Below are 12,023 nucleotides of genomic sequence, written 5' to 3' on the forward strand. Positions count from 1 at the left end.
TCCTTGTTACTGTCTAGCTCTTTCCGAAATGCATACTCAGTTATTACATATTTGCAGTAACACTACGGACTTCTATATTTGCCGCCTTATTTATTTATTTAAAATGTTTTTTTCTATAATACATTTTTCTTTTTAGCTTTATTGAGGTACAAATAAATAATCTTGTATAGATTGGACATTTTTTTAAAGTTTGTTTTTTTATATATCTTTTTTTATTTTATATTGGAGTATACTTGATTAACAATAGATTTGACATTTTAAAAATTAGAAAATTAGACATAAATTGACAGAGAGAGAATGAGGATCTTGGCTGTACGTGGACACATCTGTTTGTGTTTTCACATTCGTGTCCTGTCCTATTTATTTTGGTGTCCGTACCTTCCTCATTTGTCTTTACATTCAGCACGTTGGTATGACTGACTTACACGTCGTACAAGGTTCTTGCACAATATTTTCCAATTCTAAGTATGAATGTATGCATATGACAATATATTTGCATACAATGTCAGAAACAGACTTGGGCCACGTTATTGGGAAATAGGCTGGTGCCCTGAAACATTTTCTGTGCCTTGCTCTTAGATAAGGTCATCATTGTGAAAACACAGCACTGCACGTACTTTCCATTATTGCACTGGTGTTTCATCAGCTGCATCTTGCTTCCCAGCACCTCATTAAATTGTAATCAGAGGGCTCCCCTGGTGGCGCAGTGGTTAAGAATCCGCCTGCCAACGCAGGGGACATGGCTTCAAGCCCTCGTCCGGGAATGCCGCGGAGCAACTAAGCCCGTGTGCCACATCTACTGAGCCTGTGCTCTACAGCCCGTGAGCCACAACTACTGAGCCCTCATGCCACAACTGCTGAAACCCACACACCTAGAGCCCATGCTTTGCAACAAGAGAAGCCACTGCAATGAGAAGCCCACTCACCACAACGAAGAGTGGCCCCCCTCACTGCAACTAGCGAAAGCCTGCACGCAGCAACGAAGACCCAATACAGCCAAAAATAAATAAATTAAATAAAATAAATTAAAAAAACATTGTAATCAGAGAACAACTTCAGTTTCCAGTTCTCCTTCTCAATTAAGTTAGATATTGTCTCCAATATCTCTCATTATTACAAGAATTTATGTAGAGAAACAATTTAAGATATTATTTTTCTTTGTGTTCCAGAAAATTTTAAAGGAGAGACTATGTTATTTTAATCCAGAAACAAAAATATATTGTTTAGCACATGCTTTGTTTTGGCTTAGACTCTGAAGTGGAAGTAGTTTAGAACTTAGAATTAATATACTCTTTGAGTGCTCAGAGATATCATCTACTTTTCTTTAAAGTTTATGATAAATTTTCTTTTTTTAATTTATTTTATTGAAGTATAGTTGATTTACAATGCTGTGTCAATTTCTGCTGTACAGCAAAGTGATGTGTGGAATCTAAATTATGACACAAATGAGCTTATCTACAAAACAGAAACAGACTCAGACATAGAGAACAGACTTGTGGTTGCCAAGGGGAAGGGGGGTGGAGGAGGGAAGGATTGGGAGTTTGGAATTAGCAGATGCAAATTATTATATATAGAATGGATAAACAACAAGGTCCTACTGTATAGCACAGGGAACTATATATTTAATTTCCTGTGATAACCCGTAACGGAGATGTCACCTACTTTCATTGTTGTGTTCTAACTTCATCAATTTCATCTTCTATGAAATGGAGCCATTATCAACATTTATGGTTTACATTTATGTAAATGTACATAAATGTACATAAATAGTCATATGTTACATAAATGGTCATATGTTTATGACCATTTATGGTTTACATGACCTACTACACATAAAACATTTGCAATGATTCAGACACATAATAAACCTTCAATTACATATATTTTTTATACTCCTCTTGGATATGTTCTTTGGAAAAGAAATTGATATGTAAAACTTTCACAGGATGAAAGTATCCTATGATTAGGCTACCTCTATACCATTTTACTATAGAGTTTGATTTTTTGTTTCATGTATTGTTCATACATGCTACCTAGGTGCCATCATACATTTACAATTAAGATCTTGATTTGTTTATATTTTTGTTTTTTCACTTGTAAATTTAAAAGCGTGACTTTGTTTCCACTGGACTCGTTTTTTAACTTTTAGTTCTTTTTAATTCAAAATTTTAAGCATATGTAAAGGTAGAAAGAATAGTATAATGAATGCCCCCTGTGCTTATCACTCCAATAATTATAAAATCTAGTCACTCTTGTTCTTTGAGAAGTCTGGAATCCCAGTTCTCTATCTTACCTCCTTCAGAGTCCACATTATTTTTTGCAAGCTCCTTGTGCAGATAGATGTGTTGCTTATCCCTTTTGCACAGCTGTAAATTGATTAAGATGAACTAAAGGAACACACGTTATTTATTGACTTCTAACTCACATGTTTAAAACACCAGTTTAATAACACTACATAATTTCTAGCATATTTTTTCAAAAAGAAATATACTGGAGAATTTGATTAAAAATTGATTTTAAATGTTGAAAGACTAGAAAGAACAGTAAGTAAATTTTTTCAGAATTAGGAGCAATTCCCATGACCCTGACCATTAACTGTTTACAGCTTTTTATTAGCCACATTTGATTTTGTGTTTTTGAAATATCCTTGGTCATTTGGAACCTAGTTGTGTGTAAATATGACTTTTGGCATGAATTAATCCCTTGTCCAAGGTGGCCTGTTGCAAAAGGATACTCCGAGGGTTCCCCTGTTTGTCCTTTTTTTTTTTTTTTTGCGGTACGCGGGCCTCTCACCGTTGTGGCCTCTCCCATTGCGGAGCACAGGCTCCGGACGCGCAGGCTGAGCGGCCATGACTCACGGGCCCAGGCACTCTCGGCATGTGGGATCTTCCCGGACCGGGGCACGAACCCGTGTCCCCTGCATCGGCAGGCGGACTCTCAACCACTGCACCACCAGAGAAGCCCACATTTTTTTTTTTTTTTACTTTTCTGTTTGTCCTTAATGTTGCAAATAAAGGAAAGTTTTTGTAGGACTCTAACAATATATGTCTTAAATATTTTTATATTTCTGTATATATACCTATATGTTCTTGGCTTTCTTAAATATCATCCATGTATTTTCTTGGTTTGTGTATTTAACAACTTAAATGTCATCTTGTCTGAGATTAATATATTTTCAATTTGGATAGAGAGAGAGAGAGAGAGAGAGAGAGAGAGGGAGGGAGGGAGGGAGGGAGGGAGGGAGAGAAAGGGAGACTCTAGATTTTTAAAATTTAGAATGAAAATGTTCTGATGGTGACCAAGTTTTAAGGTAGTTTTCTGTAGTGAGGAAAACCAATTAAGTTACCAACTACAACCTTCTAATATGGATCTAAGATTGTTTCTACTCTACCTCTCTTTGTTATTAGTATTTGAAATTTCTTCAGTTCACTTAAAATTTTTTTTAAAATATATGTACAGATAGATTTGCTTTCAAAGATAAAACATGTTTGTATGGCCAAAATAACTGCTTGTTACAGATGCCTGGGCCAGTCAGATGGGCCTCCTTAGCCTAAGTGAGAGCTTGGCTTTTAATCTTCCTAAGTATCTTCCTCAGCTGTGTATTTATTAACATTTATTAACAATCTATTGCTTTTTATATAAGATGCTATCACTGGTAAAAGTTGCTACATCATACTTGGAAGAATAATATTAGAAGGCACTGAGTGCTTATTTTTCTCAAAAGCTTATAATCCAACTATAATATCATACTATTCAGATAATCTTTTTTAAGAGATACATTGATAATACCCGATGGGAGCTTAATATATACTAAATTTCCCTATGTCTAATGGACTGAACTTAGCAAGAAATAATCATTACCTATTTATCATGCACTTACTGTGCGATCACAGTGTTGACCACCATTGAGGGAACACAAAAATGAATCATATTGTCCCTGCCTTCAAGGAGTGTATGTTCTAATGGGGCAGGAAGGCACATCAGTGTAATAGGAGGTGGAAAGTGGTCGGTGATCAAATACAAGCGATCGGATAAAATGCTTTGGATTCAGAGGCTGAAGTGATCAGGGAAGGGAACATTAGTGAACCAACTTTTGAGCTGGGCTTTTTTCTTGGGTGTTGTTCATTCGGAAGGGAAATAAAGCTACCAAAATAGCTTATGTTTAGAAGGGGGCTTATTGAAGGAGATGCGGCACGCCTCGCTGGCGTTAGAGGTGCTCAGGTGGTCCCTGTCTTGTTCGCTGTCTATCGCTGTCTTGGGTACACAGCTGTCGCATCTTAGCTTCTCTCTCTGTACCTCTTATTTCCCTGCTTCTTCCAGAGGCCTAGTTCCCATTCCCCTGCGGGTTTTGACAGGCACCATCTCAGGCTATGACTTACCCTGCCTGCCAGCCGTGTATCTTCCCTCATCTAACCAGAGCCTGGATGTGTTAGTTCACAACTCTCGAAGAAGGAGAATGCTGTCCTCAGTGTGCTTTCCTCAGGCTGTAACCAGCTACGGGGCCGGAGCTGCAGAGTTAAAATATGGTCACTAATGAGTGCTCTTCCAGAGGACGGGGGGCTAGAGCACTGCAGAGAGGGGCAGGCATGTTGGCAGCCTCCTGATCACCTGAAACCAACGTTAATGAAGGTGGAGCAACACAGGAGGAGGAAATTGTGTTTCCTGCCCTTGGAAAGTGTATTTTCACTGGGGAGGTGGTGCACGTGTATACCTAACCCCAATGTGAGGAGCACTGCAATAAATACAATAAAGCATTCCTGAAGTGGGAGAGAGGGATTGACATCTATTACACTGTGAGTGGAGGAGGTTTGTCCACCTGGGAGACCCTACGGGGCCTGGGCATCTGAACTGTGATGTTAGGGTCTTAAGAAGAGTGTGTTTGGGGCACAGGGTGTGTATTTCTTCAGCGGCTGCCTGTGTAATTCAGGAAGGTTTGTAGGAACTGAGGATGGTTTGCCTTTCAAGTAACTGGCACAAGCTGGATTTGTTTCTGCTTTAAGTGTTTCTTAATACAGCTGTTGTCATCTAAATTTTTTAATAATAAAAAATAGTCACTCATAATTGGGATGCACATAGGATACATTTTAGAAAAGGAAAGGAGCTGTATAAAAGTCGGGTTTTGCTAATGCCTGCTGTTTTAGCAAATCATCAGCAATGCTTGTTGTGTTAGCAATACATGCAGTTGCATGTGTTGGAATACATACAAATTAAATAGGTTAGGGATCTCAGATATCTTTATTGCCTATGTTAAGATGTGAGATGCACAAAGAAAATGTAAAACATTGAGCTATGCTTATACTTAATTATGGTGAAAAGTCAGGGACTCAACTAACCATGAGCACATTTGCATGCCTAATTACTTTAATTTTTATTCTTGCCGAAGACTATGCTACTTTTTCAACATACGATGCTTATTTGTCTCATAACACAAAAACGCTTATTTGTCTCTGGTGATATACTGGAGCTGCTTAATAAAAAATAAGATCTAGTACTCGGAATTTTTGTCAGAAACTTTAGTATGTTTTTTGTTGTGTTTTTGTGTTCTGGTGTTTGCTTTCTGACTTGGAGGTTTCTTGTGCCTGTGGTAATCACTGTGATTAACTGGGACTAGATGTGCTTCAGAGGAAGTTTTGTCACTTTAATGTTTGGTGTTCCTCCGCTGTTTAAAATATACCTCCTGAATTGAGAACAGCAAATTTTTATACTCTTTGGCAAAGTTGAATAAATAACTCCTTGTCTCAGGATAAAAGTGGCTGGGGGGCTTCCCTGGTGGCGCAGTGGTTGAGAGTCCGCCTGCCGATGCAGGGGACGCGGGTTCGTGCCCCGGTCCGGGAAGATCCCACATGCCACGCAGCGGCTGGGCCCGTGAGCCATGGCCGCTGGGTCTGTGGGTCCGGAGCCTGTGCTCCGCAGCGGGAGAGGCCACAGCAGTGAGAGGCCTGCGTACCGCAAAAAAAAAAAAAAGTGGCTGGAAGCATGGAAGTTGCCACTTCCGTTTCCATTGTTAAGGCAGTAGGCAAACTACGTGTGAGAGTCACGTGGTTCAGATTTTATAATCTCGTCCAACTGCCTATTAACAATTATCATTGTCCACGTTCTGGAGAGAGTAGTTGCAGTACAGTAAATAACACATATGTCCTAGATTTCCGGGTGGGAACTGGAAGGGAATTTTGTGTTTGGCTGATCACCTCGTGAAGCTCTCTGGTGACCTTCAGGGGAGAAGCCCTGTCTTCACTGATCTTAACTGGTCTGTATGCAATTCTATCTGCTAGAAAATTATCCACTGAATAAGTTACTGCTCTGTTGTACCAGGTATTATTGGTGCAATACCTTAGGACACTGAAGATGGAGCACATCATGAGCAAGAGACCTTTTTTTTTTAACTTATCAATTTGTACCCTACAGATAGCTTTTTGGTTTTAACTTAAAAAGAAGAAAATATGACTTGACTGTGCCTGTAGGAGTTTTTTAATAGAAAACTGAAAACTCCTGAGAAAATCCTCAGCAGGGTGATATTTCTGTGAAGTGGCAGCTAGAACCCCTTTAGAAAAATATAGTAACGCACACTTTACTGCACATAATGTTGTGTCCCTCATGGCAAACTCTCTAGTGTCATAAAGTTTATAACTCATGAGTGCTGTACTTTGTGATATAATAAACAAGGAGAGGTGGTGGGAGAATTATATTGCCGCACAAAAAGCCACTCTTCACCTTTCATCATATAGGAAAAAACCCTGGGGATATTAAATTTTAGTGGCATTTCAAGTTGCGCATTATCTACAACTGAAATGCATGCATTGAAGAGTTAAAATATTTAAGAACAAAATAAAATAAAGGGAAAGAGCTGTTTCCATTTAGAGCCAAGTTACTGGCAAGTGTTTTGGAAGAATAACTTTCTCAGTACTCGCCCAGGATCTGATTTAGATATCCTTTTTTGTGTGTTTTCATAGCATGTACCTCCCCATTGAATTTGCCTTGTACTACACTGATCAGCGTTTTATTTTTTTAGAGCAGTTTTAGGTTTGTGGCAAAATGGAGAGGAGGGTGCAAAGATTTCCTGTGTACCCCCTTCCCCGACTCATACATAGCTTCTCCCCCTTTCTCAACATCCCCCAGCAGAACAGTAGTACATTTATTTCAATTGATGAACCTACATTGTCACGTGATTATCACCCAAAGTCCATAGTTGACCTTAAGGTCCACTCTTGGTGGTGTACATTCTATGGGTTTGGACAAATGTATAATGACATGTATTCACCATTACAGTATCATATAGAATCATTTCACTGCCCCCCAAATCCTCTATGTGCTTCCTGTTCATCCCTCCTTCCCCCTAACCCCTGGTAACCATTGGTCTTTTTTACTGTCGCCATAGTTTTGCCTTTTCCAGAATGTCATGTAGTTAGAATCATACATGTATTTTCACGCTGGCTTCTTTCACTTAGTAATGTTCAACTAAGATTCCTCCATGTCTTTTCATAGTTTGATAGCTTCTTTCTTTTTAGTGCTAGGTGATCCATTGGATGTACCACAGCTTTTATTCATTCTCAGTGTCTGATTTTTTAATTGACCTCGGGGTTGGGACAAGGGTGAGGCAATCAGGAAGCAAGATAAATAATATTTTAATGCACTATTTTTAAAAAATATAACCATTTTGTCTTTTATTTATTTATTTATTGTTGGCTGTTTCACATGGCTTGCGGGATTTCCAGTTCCCTGCCCAGGGATTGAACCTGGGCCACGGCAGTGAAAGCCCAGAATCCTAACCATTAGGCCACCAGGGAACTCCTTTAATGCACTAAAAATTAATGCCCCAAACTCCACAACAAACAAAATATCGACATTTCAAATAAAGACAGGATCATGGCATGCTCTCTTTGAATGTGACTGACAATCATAAGAAAAATTCCTTCTATCCATAACCCACACTGTGGACAGTATCTTCTTTTTTTTTACATCCTTATTGGAGTGTAATTGCTTTACAATGGTGTGTTAGCTTCTGCTTTATAACAAAGTGAATCAGTTATACATATACATATGTTCCCATACATATGTTCCCATATCTCTTCCCTCTTACGTCTACCTCCCTCCCACCCTCCCTGTCCCACCCCTCCAGGCGGTCACAAAGCACCGAGCTGATCTCCCTGTGCTATGCGGCTGCTTCCCACTAGCTATCTATTTTACATTTGGTAGTGTATATATGTCCTTGTCACTCTCTCGCTTTGTCACAGCTTACCCTTCCCCCTCCCCATATCCTCAAGTCCATTCTCTAGTAGGTCCATTCTCTAGTAGGTCCTGTCTTACCCCTAGGTTCTTCATGACATTTTTTTTTCTTAAATTCCATGTGTATGTGTTAGCATACAGTATTTGTCTTTCTCTTTCTGACTTATTTCACTCTGTACGACAGACTCTAGATCTATCCACCTCATTACAAGTAGCTCAATTCCGTTTCTTTTTATGGCTGAGTAATATTCCATTGTATATATGGGCCACATCTTCTTTATCCATTCATCCGACGATGGACACTTAGGTTGTTTCCATCTCCAGGCTATTGTAAATAGAGCTGCAATGAACATTTTGGTACATGACTCTTTTTGAATTATGGTTTTCTCAGGGTATGTGCCCAGTAGTGGGATTGCTGGGTCATATGGTAGTTCTATTTGTAGTTTTTTAAGGAACCTCCATACTGTTAGACAGTATCTTCTTGTTCTGAAACCTGGTATTTCCCCAAAGGCACTGCTTCCCCTGTAGCCTCCTCAGGTAGTTCTTCCCTTGCAACCCTCATAGCATTGTGCCTAGAGGTAGGGATGTCTTCCTTCTCACTCATTTTCACTTCCAAACCATTTTTTCCTTCGCCCTAAAATGTCCCCCACCCAAACTGTGAAATACATGGTCTTGGACTAATTTACCCCTCTCCTCCACCTGTTGGAGGCATCTGGAGAGCTCTTTCTACTGCAGTGGCAGTCTTTGAAGGTTTTAGGTCCTGACCTTCTGTCATTCAGTCAAGTGCATCTTTTGTAATTCTTAGGTGATTTTTAATTTATTTATTTTATTTGTATTTATTTTTGGCTGTGTTTGGTCCTTATTGCTGCGTGCGGGCTTTCTCTAGTTGCAGTGAGAGGGGGCTACTCTTCGTTGTGGCACATGGGCTTCTCATTGCGGTGGCTTCTCTTGCTGCAGAGCATGGGCTCTAGGCGCATGGGCTTCAGTAGTTGTGGCTCATGGGCTCTAGCGTGCAGGCTCAGTTAGTTGTGGCACACAGGCTTAGTTGCTCCGCGGCATGTGGGATCTTCCCGGACCAGGGCTCAAACCCGTGTCCCCTGCATTGGCAGGAGGATTCTTAACCACTGCGCCACCAGGGAAGCCCCGTTCTTAGGTGATTTTAATATCAACCTTGATGATCCAAGATTCCAGCTTCTGGTTTTTTTATTTTCATTCCTCCTGTGATCTTGCCTTTATCATTCTTTTTCAGCCATGCCCTCTGATACTCATGTTATATTCCTTGCAATTACCAATAACTGTAACTCCCCCAGAATCTTAATTTCAGCTCTCTGACTCTCCAAGTACTGCTTCTAACCACCCCATTTTCTTTGGTATCTTTAGGACAAAATTCTGTAGCGCACACCAGGACTCATTGATACTACAGCCTTTTAAACGTGTATCTCAACCTTCATATTTCCACTTTAGATTTCATGGCCCATTATTATAACCATTCCCTTGGTTCTACCCTCAGTTCTCGTATGCTTTTCTCTCTTCATTGTATTTAACTGGCAAAACAGCAACCCTGGTGAAATGCAAGATTTATGCAAGGGAAAGCTCATTTTAGAAATAAATTTTTATGTTTATATTTTTCCTTCAAATCTCTACTATTATTAATAAATAGAAGGGATTTGATATTTTCACAAATATATTTTAGTTCATCAAGTTTCCATTTCTTTCCAAGTGCTCAGTAAACACCATGATTTGTTGAGAACAGTAATCAGAGCAAAGGGCTGTAATTTTCAAGGGAAGAGATTCATCAATGCAATTCTTTATCTAAATGACAGTCATGATAACTGTTTGATAAATTATTCTTATGTAAATTACTTTGAATAAAGATAAAGATTTTTATGTAGGAAGCTTGCTGTGTGTCATATCCTGTATGTGAAATATTTGCCTAATTGAGTAAGACATGGGAGGGTTGAATTTAAGTCATGGTAATATTCCCAGGTGTATCTACTATAACATTTATTTAGGGCATTACAGAGTATCATTGTCACACCAGTTTATTTTGCATTGAAATGACCCCATGCTTTTAAGAGGGCCCCCTCCTCCCTTTCTATTTTATCTCCCCTAGAAAATATGTTAAGCTGGAATGGGTGCAGTAAAATAAAGTAAAAGTTATATTGCTTAGTGTTTTGAATGGAATGATAGGTTCTTGATCTTTTTCTTTACCCTGAATTCCCCAAGCTAGATCACAATTAGAGCAGGCTTGAAAACCTTAGAATAACAGTGGCGGTTCAACGGGTGCTTGTGTGCCAGCCCTGCCTCAGGTAACGACTCACCCTTTTTGTATGCTCTCCCAGGTCTACTCTGAACTGCAGATCACCAATGTGGTGGAAGCCAACCAACCAGTGACCATCCAGAACTGGTGCAAGAGAGGCCGGAAGCAGTGCAAGACCCATGCCCACATTGTGATTCCCTACCGCTGCTTAGGTGAGCTGACTGACCTGGGAGCTGGCGTTGATTGGCTACGGGCTTTGGGGATGAAAAGGAAGGATGCTCTAATTATTAGATCAGATATGCAGGCTCTTCCTTCAGCATATTGCCACTCTGCATTGGACTATATTTTGGACGCAGTATGTCTGAGCTTCCTGCCTCAGAATGAATTTACCGAGTGTGTTTATTATCATTAAAAATTTGTGGACCTATGCCATAACTGCTGAGTGAAAATGCCTAGTCATGGGGCCCAAGAATCTTTTTTTTTTTTTTTTTTCGCGATACGCAGGCTTCTCACCGCTATGGCCTCTCCCGTTGCAGAGCACAGGCTCCGGACGCACAGGCTCAGCGGCCATGACTCACGGGCCCAGCCGCTCCACGGCCCGTGGGATCCTCCCGGACCGGGGCACGAACCCGCGTCCCCTGCATCGGCAGGCAGACTCCCAACCACTGTGCCACCAGGGAAGCCCCCAAGAATCTTAATTTTACCAAATTCTGTAGATGATTCTCATGCACACTAATTAACTGTACTTAGTAGAATTAAGACCTTGTGTGTTTCTTCAATAGACTTCATAGAAAAGAGAGCCTAACGTGCATTTTACTAATTTCTTAAAAATCTCTTTCTACAACAACCCACTACACCTCCTGTTTGAAGATAATTGGGGAATTAGAGTTTGTTGGTTTGTTTGTTTTTCCTGCTTACCTCAAACTAGAGGGAACAGTTTGATCACTAAGGTTTAAATGTGTGTTCCTTTCTGACCTCAAATTTTACTTTAATTTGTTATTTTAAAAACTGAGTTGTTTTTTGTGGTATCATAGTTTTTCCTCTGGAAATACTCTCATACTCTATATTTAATCTGACTTGGTTCTGTCTCTTCCTAGTTGATTTTTTTATGTAACCAGGCCTTGGGAAAATCAGCAGTCTTTGATCTGATAGCTGGCATCTAGATGTTTTCCCGAAGTTTATTCATCGGTAGGATAGTTGTAAATAAGGACATAGTGATTTATCTGTGGAGGATGTGGATATTCATTCCAATGACATCTTGTAAAGACTGAAAGGGATCTGTCTTTAAAAAAGAGTCCCAGCAGCAAACTTAGAGGTTCAGGATGACAGATTCTGGAGATCTGTGTAATACTTGGGTCAAACATGAATGTCATAAGAACATACTGATTACTGTTCATGCCTGAACACAATTTGAGACATTAATAGAAAACTGGGCTAATGCCCAATGAATGAATATTTCATCTGGTTGATTTATGATAAAGAAAATGTAGAAAACCAGATTCTTAAACATTTGGCAATTGAAGAGATTCCTTGTTCCTCC

At 39.7% G+C, this 12,023-nt stretch overlaps 1 protein-coding gene across 6 annotated transcripts in view; it reads left to right on the forward strand.

The window, feature by feature from the left end:
• APP (amyloid beta precursor protein) overlaps positions 1-12,023 on the forward strand; it is a 273,675-nt gene that overhangs the window by 67,752 nt on the left and 193,900 nt on the right. For all 6 annotated transcript variants that reach the window (XM_060010435.1, XM_060010436.1, XM_060010437.1 and 3 more), the window contains exon 3: positions 10,566-10,695. In XM_060010435.1, coding sequence (XP_059866418.1) covers positions 10,566-10,695 — 130 coding nt within the window. The remainder of the gene's footprint in view (positions 1-10,565; positions 10,696-12,023) is intronic.

This window comes from Delphinus delphis, chromosome 4 (genome assembly GCF_949987515.2).
Source record: "Delphinus delphis chromosome 4, mDelDel1.2, whole genome shotgun sequence".
Classification (NCBI taxonomy): Eukaryota; Metazoa; Chordata; class Mammalia; order Artiodactyla; family Delphinidae; genus Delphinus; species Delphinus delphis.